Source organism: Netta rufina, assembly GCF_964035555.1.
Source record: "Netta rufina genome assembly, chromosome: 5".
NCBI lineage: Eukaryota > Metazoa > Chordata > Aves > Anseriformes > Anatidae > Netta > Netta rufina.
This window is the reverse complement of record NC_140128.1, coordinates 28,764,488-28,781,647: the sequence shown is the minus strand read 5'-3', so window position 1 is coordinate 28,781,647 and position 17,160 is coordinate 28,764,488. Positions and strand designations below refer to the sequence as shown.

Sequence of the window (17,160 nt, the reverse complement as noted above, 5' to 3'; positions counted from 1 at the left end):
GCCAGAGGATATGGTGATATATGTAACCAGTTAACTAAGCCCTGATACTGCAAGACACAATGACACTGATGTAAGCTCAAGAAAAGAAAAAAAGAAAAAAAAAAAGAAAAAGAAAACAGTATTTAGGCTTTAATTCAACTCTGCAAAAGATCTGATTTAGCAAGTTGCAGGAAAAGGAGGACAGAGAACCCATCAGGAAAGAGCCTCACTATTTTCTTGTAAAGCTGAAGAGAACAACAATTATTTTTCATGCACCATCCCTCAGGCCAAGCTTACACAAGCCGTTCGTTATACCCACCTCCCCGCAGATCTGCTGATGCTGCCAGGTAGGCAAAATTATCCAGGCTGATAACATCAATGATTGGACTCACCACTCGGGTATAATCCTGAAGGAGATAGAGAAAGGGGGAAAAAACAGTCAGGTTATTCTTGAGGGTCTGGAAAAACTGCCAGAGATCATAAAAAACACAAAGCTGCACATGTAACATCCAAATTTTTGTTTGGCTTCTCCAGTATAGTTCTGACAGCTGGGCAAGTGATGGATGTCCACAACATCCAAACAAGGAGATGGTGGGTATTAGCCAAGTGTGCACCATGGAAATGGGGAATGAAGCGTGGGACCCTGATACCCAGAAGTGCTGCTAAGAAACGGCTCTTTATTTTCTGCCCAAGTCACAGGACGTGAATCACTGTCCCTAAGGTTTTGTGCTCATTTTTGCTATCTATTGACAGCATGCTTCCTGCTCAGCCATCCTTGAATTAACTCATTGCCATCAGCCCAGAAACAATCAACCCACTAAAAAAAACATCTCCCTAATAAGTGTTATGAATCAAAGCTCCATAATTAAGAATCGTAGCACAAAATGAAAAAAATAAATGTATTGTAATATTAAAGGGATACTTTACTGGCCTTAAGGGGTATAGATAGTTACAGTTTCACTTTGCAATCCTTTTAGTAAATGGAACTTGAGATTATAACAAGTTTTCTTCATGAGACAGGGCATTAAAGACAGCCTTGTGATAGCTGAAATCTATGATGAAACAGAGAGCCGGCAATTCCAGAAACATCATCTTGTTATCTGGCACCTACCAGCCTCCACAATGTTCATACCAAACCTCCATTTTGTGCCTTGAAATAGCTCCTCCTGCTGTGGCCTGGCTGGCCAGCATGGAAGCAAGAGCCTATTGCTCATGGATATCCCCTTAGTGCTGTGACAGCTGCACAGGGAGTATGCTGGCAGTGCCTGAGCCCGATGCTCCAGCTACTGCTCCTACCAGCCAGCACTAGGACTGGGTAGGGTAAGACTGAAATCCAAACCAGGACCCACATCGGGAACGTATGAAGTAGGTCTGCAACACGCTGACTTGAAATCTGCTCAATAAATAAGGCTGGAGTCAGCAGCCAAGCTTTTGCAACTCAGATCCTTCCCTGAGGAAACCAGTGAGGTCCTTGCTGCTTAGGAACACCATGCTGCTGTAGTTTGACTTACACAGAATTAGTAAAGTAAATATTTATGGGCTTCCAAGATGGAGGATTTATTGAGCATGACTAAGAAGCAGAATCTTTTAAGTCATCGGCTCTGAAATTTCACCTTCTTCCACTGTAAGCCAGAGATGGATACAAGTCAGCAGTGCAATCAGGGTGACAGTTGCTAATATTCCTGTCTCGTTTTCACTCTTCCAGACACATGACAAACCTTTCCCAAGTGAGCCAACAAAAGGACATCCCTGCACTCACTGGCAGCTCCTCCGTGCTGGGAAGCTCCCGTCACTCAGCACCTCCTGCCCTGCCACATCGGCAGGAGCATGTATGAAGGCCATCAGGGATCTCTTGCCCATCTAGCTCAGGCTGTACCTTCCTCTGTAACAGCCTGCCTGAAAAGAGGACTACCTGGGAAGGCTCTGTCCTTGCTGACACTGTTCACAGCACACAAGGGCACAGCATTCATCAGCACAAGGCAGGCCAGCCCCAGCTAGCCCAGACTGGGAGATGGTGCTCACCTCTTTAACCCTCTGAAGCATTGGCTGCAGCCACTCGCTGTTGACTTCACAGTGACTGTCCAAGAAGGTGAGGATGTCGGCGGTGGCCACTTCAGCTCCTCGCACCCGAGAGCGAATCAGCCCTGCGATGAGGAGCCAGAAGGTTAGGAAGGGAAACAGCTGAGCCTCCTTCAGAAAATAAACTAATCGGGTGGCCAAAGCATGAGAAGACCAGGTGATTGTCCACTATCACACCTCTGTCAGGAGCAGAAAGCAGCTACAGCAGGGCATCCTTTGAGGGCCACACCACAACGTGAGCCCCCCCAGCACACAAAGAATGACTTAATCTGCTACTTCTGTCCATGCCACTCAACTTTCATCTGGTTCCTGCCTTGATGAGGGTCCCCTTTCCACACATACCTTGCTGCTGCCTGGGCCACACCTGCTCAGTGTCTCTCCCCTCAGAGCACCCTACTGCCTCTCTTACCACTTAAACAGGAACTAGCTCTACTCTCTTGCTGCCTTTCTTCCTTCTTACCTGCTTCCTTTTCTCCTTTATTCTAACCTGTGATCAGAGGTGTCAGCCTGGCTCTCAGACATCTCCATACTTTCTCACAGACCATCCCACTACCTGGGATGACTTTCATGAACAGAACAGTGACTCCTGTCTCTCATTTCAGACCCTTGCTCCAGGCCTGCTGTGCACTGACAGCTTTAGAAATCAGCCAGAACATTTGAGTCAAACTAGAGAGCAGCCGGGTAAGTCAGTGTTACCATTTATGCATACATGAGATATATAAGAATTTTTTCCTTAATTGTATTTATTTATGATAATATAATTGTTTTTCTTTTTCCTTTCCCACATCTCCCGAATGGCTTATTATCTTGCTCTCTGAGTTTAAGACAGGACTTCCATCTGCACCTATATTCACAAAGATCTTAAAATGTTGTCCTTGCTCTAGCCAGGGCCTCCGGATACCACTTGTCATTACTTAACTATGAAATGAGAGCCTTAGAGTTGATAAGAGAGGTTATCTGTCCACAGACCTCCAACACTAGGACACCAAACCCTTATACTGGAAAAAAAAAAAAAAAAGAAGAAGAAAAAAAAACAACATGACGGTAAGAAACAACTTACATGCAGCTGGCAGGCAAACAGGGCCATGTGGGAAAGCCCACTAAAACGTTGCACCTACGAAGTTTCCACACTCACCTTCTCGACGGGTGTTTCGTAGACACTTGACCTTCGGGATCTTGGTAAGGAGCTGGCAGTCCTCAGCTTAAGGAAGGCAAAAAAACGTTTGGCACACATGCATGAATTACTTGGCTTCAACAGAGAGCTCCAATTAACTATTCTCCTGCATCGCCATGGGAGGGGAACTTCGGCTTTCACTTAGTATCACATTAAGCAGCCTGATGGCCTTAGTTCTCTTGTCTAAAGGGTACAGAAAAGAAAGCTGCTTGCCTGCTGTCCACCTCAGACAGCTGAGGCTCCAGTGGGCCAGGCCATCGCCCTCCTACACTCAGCACTTCACAGCAACATCAGGGCATATGCTAGCAATGTGGCACTGAGCGATGATGAAAACGAGGGGCTGTAGGGAGCCTGGGCTGTAAATTGCAGAAGTGCCAAGTAAAAGAGAGCCCTGTCATATGAAGTGATCTCATCCATTCTCTTTGCCTTCAGCGGCTCACCTGGGCATTTCCCAACATTTATTCTCAAGGCAGTTTCTGCTTGATTTTATTTAATGTAAGTCACAGGGATCTGACCTGCTTCCTTGGAGACGCTATTAGATTAATAGATGGATGCCTAACTGAGGGCTTTGCTGGCAGCTTGCCTGAATCTTGGGCCATCCCTCATTTCCACTGCCCAGGGAACATGATGGAGAGCAGCAGCTCCCAGGCTCAGCCCATCCATAGCAAAGCACCAGGTCATGCAAGTTTTCAAGGCTGCACGGGCTTTGCAGGATGCCATGGGCTACACTGCCTGAGAACTGCCCTAGCAGAAGTCACAGTAATAGCAATTTCTAAGACACTTTTCCCTTGCTTCTGCATGCCCTCATCACTTTCCATGTTTATTCCACACTCCTTTTCATGTCTTACATCCCCCCTTACCCATTTTCACCCACCCACAGACTCAGCACTCTGGGGAGAATGCAAAAGCCATCATCCAAAGTGCTTCTCTTGGCACAGTCCTGCAGGAGCATTTCCACTCTCAAGGACACATGCAATCTGAAATACTGCTCTTGTGTGGGCACTCTGGCAGCTGCTGCGCCATCCAAGTAAAGTGGCAGGTGCTTTCAAAGTCTACTGAGATTTTGCTGGACAGCTGCTACAACAGAAAGCATCTCTTATCTTGGCTAAGCCACCATTTCAAATAAGTACAAGAACCTTTATCTAGTCACTCACTCTCCAGGAGTGGAGCACGTCACTCTGAGTGTAACAAGGTGCCAGCACTGGCAGACTCTTTGTATTTTTGCAGAAACTGAGGTAGATACTAAAGCAAAGAGTCATCAAATAGGTACTAAAGCATCCCTATGGAGGCGCTTCAGTGCAGTAGCTGTATGAGCACAGATATCTGTCTGCCAGAGAGAAAAATAAGAACTGTCATAGGATAGGGTTTTTTGATACATTTTTTTCCACTTAGGAACCTAAATGGGAATTTCTGGCTGAGCCCTGTGCAGTGCTGGTGCTAGAGATCCATCGGCGTTGATCTGGAACACTTAGGCCACTGGCATTATATAGGAATTTTCAAGGGGCTGAGTGTGAGACACTTAGGACTGTTTAGAGATGCTCAGAAACACACAAACCCAACAGCTGGATGCAGCTCAGTCTTTATCCAAATCAGACTCTGAAAGCATCATTCTTAAATCCCCAACCTCAGCATTGCCTCAGCAACTGTGCTGAAGAGCTCATAAAATGGTACACAATGAAACTAGACAGAGATCTCTGGCAATGTGGCCAAAACTGCCAAGCTGACAGAGAGGGAAGACGCACCGGACAAAAAAAGCAGGAAACTCTGGCTTCTGCCATGCACGTGCTTAAAACAAATACAAAGACCACCTCCCTCTTGCTTTTCTCTTGCACACAGACATGACGAAATCTCTGTGAGAGATTATCTCTCTGTGAGAGATATGGAAAATAGAGGGAAAAAAATGTGCAAAGGGAAATGGGTCCATACTTACGATCTGAGCTGAAGTCATCTACCAAAATGATCTCCTGGATGAGGCTGGGAGGAGTGCGGTTCAGGACACTGCAGGGATCCAGAGAGGAAAAAAACAATCTCTGTGAGTTGCCAAAGTAATGGCAATGGTAGGACTGACACAAGCCTGCTGTGCCACACGTTACAGCAGGAATAACAAACGCCAGTGGAAGAGGTAACCCTGTGCTTGTACCCCTTTTGGTTGTTACTTGTCTTTCATTCAAAACAGCCACGACATTTGCTGAGACACACCTTTCCTTTGGGTGGCTTCCACTGTACTTTGCAATACCACCAGAGATGCAGTGAGTTTGTGTCTGCAGGACACAGACACTTTCGCATATAAGGAAAGGTGACAAGAGGTGATAAGAGCTTCCACCCTCTACAGAGGTTGATACACTCTAGTACCCTGGAGTTACATTTTGTCTCTCTCATTTGTTTAAAATGCTTGAACTAATTTTCTATGACTTTCTCCAAACCCCTCCCTTGGCTTTACAACCACACAGCACACTCCCTCTTTGAGCCTCCTTCAGCAAATGCACAGGCAGGTCCTCACCACCTCCAATAAGACTGCCCATGTGCTGAAAGTCACTTGCACTTAGGCACCCCAGTGAAGAGGTCAGTTACACAAACTTCAATATTAAAAATCAGAGGTAAACACTGTCCTCATGGTTCTAGCAACCCACCTCATTCCAATGGGAGTTACTCTTCTGATTTTGAGTGATTTGGGGGGAAAGTGTTGGTTAAGTTCTTTGTGTTTTTTTTTTTTTTTTTTTTTTTTTTTTTTTTTTTGTTCTATATAGGAAACACAACAAGCATAATCTCATACTCCCAGGAATGGCCCACTAAGTCTGCAGAGAAAGAAGTCACTGTCTTGCTAACTAGCATCAATGATGGCTTTGCATACAGAGCCAAAGCTTCCTTAGTTTTCTGTTGTCTCACACTGCAAAATCCTGACTGCTCTGCTGTTCAGTATCACATCCCACTCTATTTCAGATGTATGCTGCTTCATACGTCTCAAGAGTATTTGTATTTTGAGCTTATATGTCCCTGGATGTCTGAGCTTGCATTTTTCAAAGCTGAACCTCATTTGCTGCTCTTGGCTCATACTTCTCTGGATCCTTTAGCATTGCATAGCGGGGTGGGAGGTGGGAGATGTTCCTCTTTGCATTTATGACTGCAGCTTTTCCCAGCACAGCCATTATCTGCATATTTTACAGACAAGGTTGCCCTGTGCTGAAACACTTGTCCATGCAAACTCAATGCAAAGCATTAGCGATCCAGACTGGCTGCATACTGCAGCGTAACAGCTGTAAAATGGGATTTTAATTCTTCTCCCACTACCTTGACTACTAGTGCTGCTCACATTTTCTCCACAAGTTTCAGGTCTTCCAAGTTAACATAACTGGCAAAAAAGCCAACACTTTGTTTTCCATTCCTCAGTTGTCCACTGATCCCCCAGCAGAGGAAACATTCTTGAAGAGTTCACAGCTTCCCGCTCAATGACTAGTTTTGCTCTCAGCTCTGCAATAATTTGCTGTGGATCCTTGGGAAAGGTACTTTATCTTCTTTGCACTTCATCTTGCCTGTTTTTTAACAACCAACACAGTAATCCGACTATTTCCCTTCAGTGAGGTGCCGAGGCTGGCATGACAATCAATTACTCTTGGGAACAAAGTGTATTATGAGGATTCCAAAATCCAAATGACAATTGCCTTTTACAGCAGAAACACAGACTTCTCCCCTCATCTCAAAGATACCTTACAACCTTCGTCCTTCCTCACAGCTTTGTTGTTCTTTCAATATCAGTGTCCTGACTCAGTCCTACAACACCAAATCAGCAACTGCCAATAGCTTTTTCCTCTGCTGATCTGTCCATCCCTCATCAGTTCACAAATACTCTTGTTTATTCCATATGTTAGCAGAGAACCATCTCTTTTTTCTTGTGCTCTAAAATTGTCTCTTCTTTCGCCATTAATTAAATTGTCATCATAATGAGTTACAATACCAAAGGTCTAGCATTGCATCAGCATCCTTTACGCATAATTTATACAGGCTGCCTGCACAGGCACTGAACCACTAACAGTTGTTCAAGACCCTTGTCTTAAAGCCTGACCATTCACCTTTGCATTTACAAAGACAAACAGTACCTGCAATACTGACTGAAATCAAAAATAAATAGAAAGAAAGGGCGGTTGATCTGCCCTTCTACAAAAATCATCACTGCAACACACATGATGGTATCACTTAACAACTAATCAGGCAAAGACACCAATTATTCAAAATGGCTTTTGAATGGCAGTTATTTCCATGAAGAACAGGATGCCAGGCAAGAAACTGGTTTGCAAGTGACAGCTATGTCCTGCCAAGGAAAAGATCAAGCAGGCATGCAGCTCTTGATGGACTTGCAGCACCAGCAGGACCAAAGCTGTCAGCAATGATCCATTTGTTATGGAACATTCACAGGTCCTGGAGGATAGCCCATTTCCCACTTTCTTCCCTACGCACCTTCTTAGTCACTTGCTGAATATTTTTAAGCAGTTTTCTTCCTTTAGGCTGAAAACTAACCAAAGTTCATCTGAAGGGCTCTCCACATGGGACCAGTGAGATTTAGGGCAGCATGGCCTATTCATGCTTGGGCCTGGTCCCTATGGCATCCACTTTTCAAGGTCTTTGCTGGGGGCTCCGGGTTGCAGAAGACCACATCTGAGAGACTGGCGAGGCCACTTCTTAAGTGCTATGTCCAATTCTGGGCTTCACAGGACAAGAAAAACAAGGACATGCTGAAGCAGGTCTAGTAAAGAACCAAGTAAGATGATTTAAGGACTGGAGCATCATATGCATGAAGCGAGGCTGAAAGAGCTGGGATTGTTTAGCCTTGAAAACAGAAGGCTCAGAGATGTTGCACTGTCTCTGTCCTTGGAGATATTCAAAACTGACTGGACACAGACGTGAGCAACCTACTCAAGCTGATCCTGCTTGGAGCAAACCTAGCCTGTTAATGCATTGGCAATGCTCATCTGCTCGTTAGTACATATCACCCCCATAGGACATGGATATCAGTTCCTCTCTTTATGGGTTACTGCTGTTCTGAATGTCATCTTCTCTACATTTTAATTATCATAGCATCTAGCTATTTGATTGACTGCCTTGAGATCTTTCTTGAGGATCACACTACTACAGCTTCTGAGCACCTAGCCATTTATTATCTGACCTATGATGTAATCAGCAGAAATCTCCTGCTGTTGCCCTAGCAGCACTGTAGTTCCAAACAAATCTGCTCATTTTCTGAACAGTGGCTCCGCAGAACTAATTTTATGGTTCAAGAGAAAAGGAAATGGTAAGAAGTAAAAAGACAGAATGTGTTAATGCAATATATGCAGACCTCTGGAAACACAGCAGCACCAAGCCGGGCAGACAGAAACCCAGCCTTCTAGCCATAAGGCTGACTTGAACAAGCTTGTTATTTATTCATAAAGCACATTCCCCTAAGCCCACAGGACCTGACAAGAAGTTATGATGATGAATAATGCATTCCTGCTAGTGATACCATGAGTTCAACCTTCTACCTGGACAATTCACTCTCCTTTCAGCCTTCACAATCTGTTCCTGGACCTGCTTGCAGGCTTCAGGGACCATCTGTGCAAATGCTTGATAAGTCAGAGGGCAAAGGACATATTTTATGTAAAACTAAAAAAGGAAAAGAGCCTCCCCAGGTTCTGCAGGGGTGATGGGGAGGGGAAGGAGCAGCTGTAGCACTGCTCTGTGGTGCAGATAATTGCATGGTCCCATCTGCTTGGGGATGCTGCCAGGCCCTAAGCCACCTATTTACTGGTCAGATTTGGCCACTGCTGATACTCAGAAATCAGGAGCCACTAGTACAAAATAGCAAGCAAACCTTGCTTGCCTAACCACTGCAAATGTCTACACCCACCAGTGGTGGCCTTCCAAGCACGGTGATTTGGGCCCAGCACCCCGTGCTGAACTCACCTCTTCACCGTACGGAGCAGGGTGGAGCGGGCCTCGTTGTGGAAGGTGATGATGAGGCTGGTAGCTGGCAGGTCTGGATCGTAGCGTACAGAGGTGCACCTGCAACACCAAAGAGCAGAAGTGTGAGCCAAACATCATCCACCAGCAGCTGCTGGGGCAATGCATCTAGAATATCTATAAGAGAAGAGAATAATATGCTAAAACCAGAAACAGCACAGTGGAGATGCAGCAAGGGAGCTCAGAACACTAGTACTGCAGCTGGCAAGGGAAAATAATTCCTCTTATCTTCTTATCTGACTTTGTAATGTTAGGTATGTATATTCATTCACACACTCAAAATCAAGAACTACCTCAGAATCAGCTTGCACCAGGGCTGCTTATACACTGTGGACAACAAAGATTCTTGGAGGAGAGCAACTCATGAATATGAACCCTGGATCCAATTCTGCCAGGTACTAGAAATGACAGATTTGGGCTGATCTGCTCCTCCGGAATGCTGCCACCTTAACTTCCAGCCCGTATCAGGCAGCAGTCAGTCTGCACTGATTTCCGGCCTGGCAAAGAACCTGCACCTGAAACTGTGGCCTGGTGTTTTTAACTACTTAAGACCATGCTTAGACAGAATACATCACTAGAAGGAATATAATTCATTTCTTATAGCCACTACGTGTACTCCTACATTTAGTTACTATTTTTTTCATGGCTATTGCAAAATTGTTAACTATTTTTATCGCCACCTTCAATCCTACTGGTTTACAACTATTCTAAATTACTACTATTTTTCATTGCAATATTTTATTAAGACGACTACTTCTTACAGCAATTTTCAAACATACAAAAAAGCTTTGAAAAGACTAAAGTGAAAAACATGCGATCAGACAGGAGACATACCTCACTTATTACTGTTTCAAAATAAATCCATGATGTAATGAATGTAAAATGCATTAAGTCATCAGGAAGTGGAAAAACAAAAGAGAGAGGTGTATGTGTTACTTGAGAGAGAGAGACTTTCTAAGATCTCAGCATTATTACAGCATCACAGAGGACAAGGATAAAGTTTGTGCTTGAAAGTGGGGTCTCCCTTTGCTTTGGATCAGAAAACAGCTACATGCTAGGTTAGAAGCAGCTTGTAGGATGTCTTGATTTCTCAAACCACATCCAACTTGTATCAGCTGAAAAAAGTCCTCATCCTAAATTGCCATCACATCAGCCATTCCAATATTGCTACAAGGCAAGGTACTCAAAACCTCCCTCATTTCCAAACTGACCTCCCTGCAGAACAGAGGAACACGGTAATAGGTTTATCTGCCCTGATCATACACTGGTTAGGGACTCCCCATTGCTTAAGGGAATGTTTGCAAAGCTGGGGCCTGAAGCGGCCATACGTTTCCATGGAACAGCATATATGTTTGTCTTCAGGCTGAAGTGCACAGACAGGGCTTTTCACAAAAAGCGTGCTCTGCATGATACCACAGATCATAGATCAAAATAAATAATTCCTCTTTGAAGGAAGCTGTTTTTAGGCCAGAGCATGACAGCAGATTAACAGAAAACAGCAATCCTGCATGGCAGGGAGATCCGTCAGCAAGGGAGGACATGCACCGCTGCCTCTGAGTCACTAGCAAGCCAATCCCTAGCACTAGGTCGGGGAACGGGACCGCAAGACTTTCATCTCACAACCACGGTTCCAACCGCTTACATTCACAAAGCACCCTGACGGCTGTCAGTGCTGGCAAACTCACACAGCTCCATTTCTCCTGACATCCCTTTCGCAGTTTCAGTCAAGTTAGATGCCTGGCTTCCCTTCCCCAGAAGCTTTGCAACACTGGGTCCAGGTTCCAGCCAAGACAGACCATCATTTCAGGCACGGTCACTCTGCTTCTATTTTTTCTTCTTTGAAGTAGGCTGTTTTGCACTATCCTATCACTATCAAACCTATCATCTTCAAGGTACAACGTTATCTTTCTGTACTGAAGAAGGTACAAAATAATTACCTGGGCACTATTAGTAACTTAAGGATGAGTTTAATCAGCAGAATAAATTCACTCCCAGTGAAACAAGGACAGAACAACCAGCACTTTGCAAGCCATGAAATATTCACTGTATGAAGATGAAAATCATGTTATTTTCATCCCCACCTCAGCACTTTTCATCCAAAATGTAACACTCTGGCTGGAAGGAACACACGAAATGAGTTCAGACAGCCAGGGCACACAGCAGGTGAGAAAAAACAGAGTAAAGCAATGTTACAACAGCTGTGTACCTTGCAGCCAGGACAGAGGCTCACTGAGAAGCCAAGAGTGTAGAGGCAGTTATACAAAAAAAACAGCTGCCAGTTGAGCAATTTAAGCTGCAATGGAGGGGCTATGCTGAAACCCAAAAGCTGAAATAACAGGATAGTGCTCAGACCTAGGAGAAGATGTACTAGAAAAGCAACAAGCTGGGCTGGGACTGAATGTGCACTGAGACCTTTGCAGATTAACCATGAAACAAAGTGAAGTAACAAACAGACCTTGGTGAAGAAAAGCTAAAGGCATCCTTTGTTAACACTGCAGGACAACACAGCGTGGCACTGGACTGCCCACAGCAAGCAGCAGCCATGGTGTGGAGCAAGGGCTGCACAGTACCTGTAGTGCCTGGTGTCCCGTATGGGCCGGTCGCTGCTGAGTTTGTCGCTCTCTAGCTGATTAAAAGCATGCTGGCGGTAGGGGTCTTCTCCAGCCTTCAGCAGCTTTGAGGACAAATAAGCCTTTTCATCAAACCCCCTCCGGCTGTTCTTCTCTCCTTGGGGAGCCCTTGTCATCTGGAGCAGAGATAAGCATCAGAGCGTCAGGGAGAGCAGCTGATCCATGTTTAGACACATGTAACACGTTTGGATGCAAACACTACAGGAGGCTGTTTGCCACATATCCGCAAGTAGCTCAGGTATGGCAGGAAGCAAGACAGGCAAGAGCTTGGAAGGGTAAGCAGGAAACCCTCACAGATGTAATGTTATAATTGCCTTCCCTGAGGAAAATTGCAGGCCTCGCTATCCTCACCAACTCAGCTTCAGCTGAAATCTGCTTTCCCGATAGTGCAGACAGAGCCAAATTCTCTGCAGCACTTGTTACACAGAACGTGCAAGACTGCAGGCATTTGGAAACCCTTCCAGACAGCACGGGCTTGAGAACAACCTCCAGCCAGTATGGCTGAAACACAGTACTTTGAGGAAAATTTTCAGCCTTTCATCATTCACTACTGCTTATGAACACAGATGGAGTTGATTTAACAGGTTTCCCCCTAAGCCTTGCTCAACTTTGTTCAGTCTCACGGAAGTCCATGATAAAGCTGGAAACTGCATATGACCATCCCCAGTGCCACACAGAAGCTAAAACAAGAGGGTTATCCCTCTCCACTCCCTAAATGCTTCTTAATTTCCTTTCCCTGGTCAGGGATTCAACACAACGCCAACACTCGAAGACCATCCCATAGGGTCACTGCCTCTGCAAGGGCTGCTCTGCAGTGTGGACAACCCTAAGAGACCTGAACGGTTGAGCAAGATGATGGCAAACGAAATGCAGTGTACGCAAGTGCAAGGTAACACACATTAGAAGAAACAAATTAAACTACTCACACACACTGATGGACCGCAAACTAAATGTGACCACATGCATTACGGATCTGAGCATCCCCATGGACAGCTCAATGAAACCTCAGCACTTAGTGTGCAGAGGTGGAAAATAGGACAAAAAGTAGAATCATAGAGTATCCTGTGTTGGAAGGGATCCACAATGATCACTGAGTCCAACTCCTGGGTCCCCAAAGGACCACCCAAAAAATTAGACCATGTGTCTGAGGGCATTGTCCAAATGCTTTTGAGAGCAAACGTCTAGACTTAGAACAGGACGGAGAAAGCAAACTGTCATGAATGCTGTCATACAAAATCAGGGACAGCTCAGCAGTCATGGCCAGAGCACAGTTTTTGTCAACCCAGTCTCTGGAAATACATTTTTGGAGGATGAAGAGAAACTAAAGGTTATAATTATTCAGTTTGGAGAGAAGATGAATGAAATGACGGAGAGGAAAAAGGAAGACCCATGAAGTTATGACTACTATAGCCAAGTCAGCCTGATGCTCAGATCTCCCTTTCTGACCATATAAGAAAGGAAAAAACGTCTTGGCATAGGAAATAAAGCTACACTATTTTCAATACCCAGAAACTTTCTCAAACACAGCATGCTCAAGCTGCTGCACATGGATTTACCCAGCTCAGGTTCAGGCACTTTGGCAGGCACTCTGCCCCTCTTCCACCCTGCAGGCACCTCAGCGGGGATGCCAGCCCCTGCCTCCCTGCTTCTTAGACTTTCCCTGAGGTTGTATTGTCAGTACAAGGAAAAAATAGTTATTTTGGTTCCTTTAAAAGCTGAAACGATTTCCTCCTCTAATTTATATCTGAAGTTATCTCAGTCAGAGCTTCCTTTCTTTCTCACCCTAGAAAACAACGTTGTTGTGTAGCAAAACCCCAGCTAATCCTGCGCCTTTAAATATTTTCTAGTCACTCACTCACCTTTTGCTACTTATCTCTGTCTCCCCAAGCCCTGGAAAAGCGACAGCTGGGTTTGGTTTATATTGCCCCAAACACTGTGCAAGGCGCTGGAAGCAGCAGCAAGCCTGCGGGAGCCATCCTGTCAGGGCACTGCGACGGCAGCGGGACAGGGCCTGACCCCATCCCTCCACCACAGCCAGGGGCCCCGGGGCAGCCTCAGCCCCAGGAACTTTCCTTGGGGACCAGACAAGGCCTGGGACGTGGGCCCAGCTCTGTGGGGTCTGTGGCCAGGCCGGGCTGTGGGGAGCTGGAGCCCCGTCCTGCTGCGGGCTGGGGCTGGTGGCCCTGGGGCTGACGTGGGCCATACATAAAGAGCACTAGGAGTTAATTATCAGTTAAGAACACGTCTCATTTTTAACTCGGCTGATATCTCTTCATGCTCTCTTTAAGTGGAAGAAGGAGGATTCAGGGGATGATAGCTCGGACAGCCTAGCTTCAGGAAAATGCTGCAAGGAGTAATCAAATGGCCGATGTGTGCGCACCGGGAAGGGAAGAGGGTAATAAATAGCAGCCAGCTGAGATGTGACAGGACCACATCATGTCAGACCAAGATAATTTGCTCCTGTGATGGAGTAATCAGTCTTAGGGGTGTGGAAAAGCAGTAGATGTGACACATCACGACTTTGGTAAGGCTCTTGATACAGGCTTATAAAATATCATTAGTAAGCTAGAGAAATAATAGCCTAGACTAAAACTAGAGGAGAATGGGTTGAAACCAACTAAAAAGCTGCTGTCAGAGCAGGATTACCAACCGTTCATTGACAGAGCAGAGGGGCTATTGCAAGGGCAGGTTTTAGGGGTGCTGGATCCAGGGCTATTAATGGCTTGGATCTTGAGACTAACAATTTTTATCAAAGCCCAAGGAAATCCAGCAAAAGGTGTCAGAGACATTGGGGAGCTGGATTAGAATTCAAAATTATCTCAATGCATGTAGAAAAGTACCTGAAAACAATACCTGTAATTCAATAAAGGCACTCAAACCCCTAGAGTTCAGCAGGACTGAACTAATACAAAAAAACTGAGGAAACACCATGGTAGCAGTTCCTCAGAAAAGCCATAGACATTACAACTCATTGCAAACAACACAAAAGCAAAGCCTGATAAACAGAGGAGAGCAAACACCATTCTCAGTGGTGTCCACACAGCTACATAAAAGCCCAGCAAAGTGAATACAGAGCTTATTTTCAAAGGACTGACTTGACTTGCTTTATCAGATTCCTTCCCTAGAACACAGCTGCTTGACTACAGGACATTCATCACTGTTAATTCAAAACATACTTACCAGGAACAGCACCGATTCTCCGTGAAACTGTACTCAGTTCCCCCACAAACTCCTCTGAGGTGGGCAGACTGACAGCAACCCCCTCCTTCCTCTCCCTTTGCATTAACACCTCTCACGAGAGGAGATAGTCAAATTAAGCATGTATGGGCTTTGGGCACATTAAAGGCACAGTGTGTACAGCTGAGTTCAGAGGTACGGTTTTTACCAAATCAACAGGATAGCTCGTTGCCATAACCTATATGGCTAGACACTTCTTGAGGCTGGAACTACAACTGGGAGTTACAGGAGCAGAAGAGACCAGTTCCTTTTGATTGATGTGCTATGACAGACCCCAAAAAATTGCTATGTGAAAGCAGAAAAAGATTAATAGGCACTGGAAATTTGAGTGTCTAGACTAGGGATTAGCAAAGTAGTTTGCACAAACTGAGGTTTGACCCAAACGTTATTGTGACTTCCAACACAATTCACACACCAAAATTTTAGGAAATACTGTAAGCCTTTTAATCTCATGTTACCATTTCTCTTTTGCACATATGTTCCTCCCTTTAGTGACAGGATGGACTGAGCTACTCTTCTGGATGTTGAAAGCACATCATTATGTGTGTTTTGACATGGTTTGAGGGACAAGCAACTGTTTAAGTAGAAAAATTAATGCCATAAGCAGGGGATTAAGGGAAAGGAATTAATGCCATGCACATCCGTGAAAATGTGAGGGCCTCATTTCTCAACTAGGACAGTGCTATTGCTCTAGGCCAGATCGCTTGCAAGACTGTAATATACAGCACCATTCACCTCTGTCCATCATCTGCCACCAGACACAGACAAACCAATTCCAACACTGAGAAAACAGCCACTAAAACCAGAGCAGTTTGGGAACTTAGAGTCCCAAGATGTTTTTTTTTGGCTTGGTCAAACTCAAAAAGAAAAAGCGTATTCCAGGGGCCAGAAGGAATCACTGTTCAACGGGGGTAAGGTATGCAAAACTCTCAGATGTAAGTATAATTAATAATTTGTAGTTGAGGTTAGATTCACACCAATTTTATGACAGGATGCATACTTTGCAGCTCTTGCATATCTTTCTGGGGTTAGGTAGCTTAGAGAAGAGAAAAGTCCAGGGAGTCCTTGTAGCAGCCTTCCAGTATTTAATGGGACCCTATAGGAAAGATGGGGAGAGACTCTACCAGGGAGCGTAGAGATTGGAAAAGGGGTGATGGCTTTAGACTAAGAGAGGGTAGGTTTAGATTAGATGTTAGGAGGGAATTCTTCACTCAGAGGGTGGTAAGGCATTGCAACAGGATGCCCAGAGAGACTGTAAGGCCAGGCTGGAGGGGGCTTTGAGCAACCTGGTGCGGTGGGAGGTGTCTCTGCCCACGGCAGGGTAGTTGGAACTGGGTGATCTTCAAGGTGATTTATCCCACTGCCCCCACATACCTCCACCGCAGTGATCCCAAGTCTGCCAGTGCCTCTCTCCTTCTAACTCCAGCTGCTGGGCACAACAGTGCTTGGGGATGCTAGGGAGACACGTGCTGCTCTGCAGCCCCTACAGCGACACAGTGCTGGGCTCCGAATGGCACAGCATACAGACAGGGCAGGACTGGGAGCTGCAGCAGCTCCCAGTAAATCCCCAGGAGAATCCTACTTGCTGGGGAGCACGGTACTGTCAGTCAGTGGGCTGAATATGCGAGCTCGAATGCCTTTTGCCAATGGCAATTGTTTTAGAGGGGGTATCACGTTCTCAGAGGGGGTTTAGGAATCCCAGCGTGCACTCAGCTCTTATTCCTCGTGGAATAACCCATAAACTGCTCTGTTAAATTGCACAAAATACTTTAAGAGAAGAGGCTGTGCCTGACAGCAATAGGCCCTATTTTATTCATGCTTTAACTGTGTAAAGCTTTTTAAATGTGGTTTGGGAACCGTGCTCTTACAGAACTTCTGCTATGAAATGTTAATAAAAGTTACCACAATTAAATAGAACCATCCCTTGTTCTTTGAGAAGCACAGGCGCTGACAGAGGACTCTGAAATTAATTTTGACATTTAGTTTGTATATTGCACAAACTGGAGTAACACAATGGAGGTAGTAAAGCAACTTGAATTGATCAGCTCCCACACCAGCAATCAATCACAA

General features: G+C 45.3%; 1 protein-coding gene across 1 annotated transcript in view; it reads right to left on the bottom strand.

The window, feature by feature from the left end:
• The window catches only part of GALNT16 (polypeptide N-acetylgalactosaminyltransferase 16), a gene marked incomplete at both ends in the record, with an annotated part of 60,603 nt that overhangs the window by 18,881 nt on the left and 24,562 nt on the right, over positions 1–17,160 (bottom strand). Inside the window, 6 exons of the mRNA XM_084287340.1 lie at positions 299–386; positions 2,002–2,123; positions 3,194–3,259; positions 5,163–5,230; positions 9,167–9,265; positions 11,794–11,969. Of these exons, the coding sequence (XP_084143466.1) occupies positions 299–386; positions 2,002–2,123; positions 3,194–3,259; positions 5,163–5,230; positions 9,167–9,265; positions 11,794–11,969 (619 nt within the window). The remainder of the gene's footprint in view (positions 1–298; positions 387–2,001; positions 2,124–3,193; positions 3,260–5,162; positions 5,231–9,166; positions 9,266–11,793; positions 11,970–17,160) is intronic.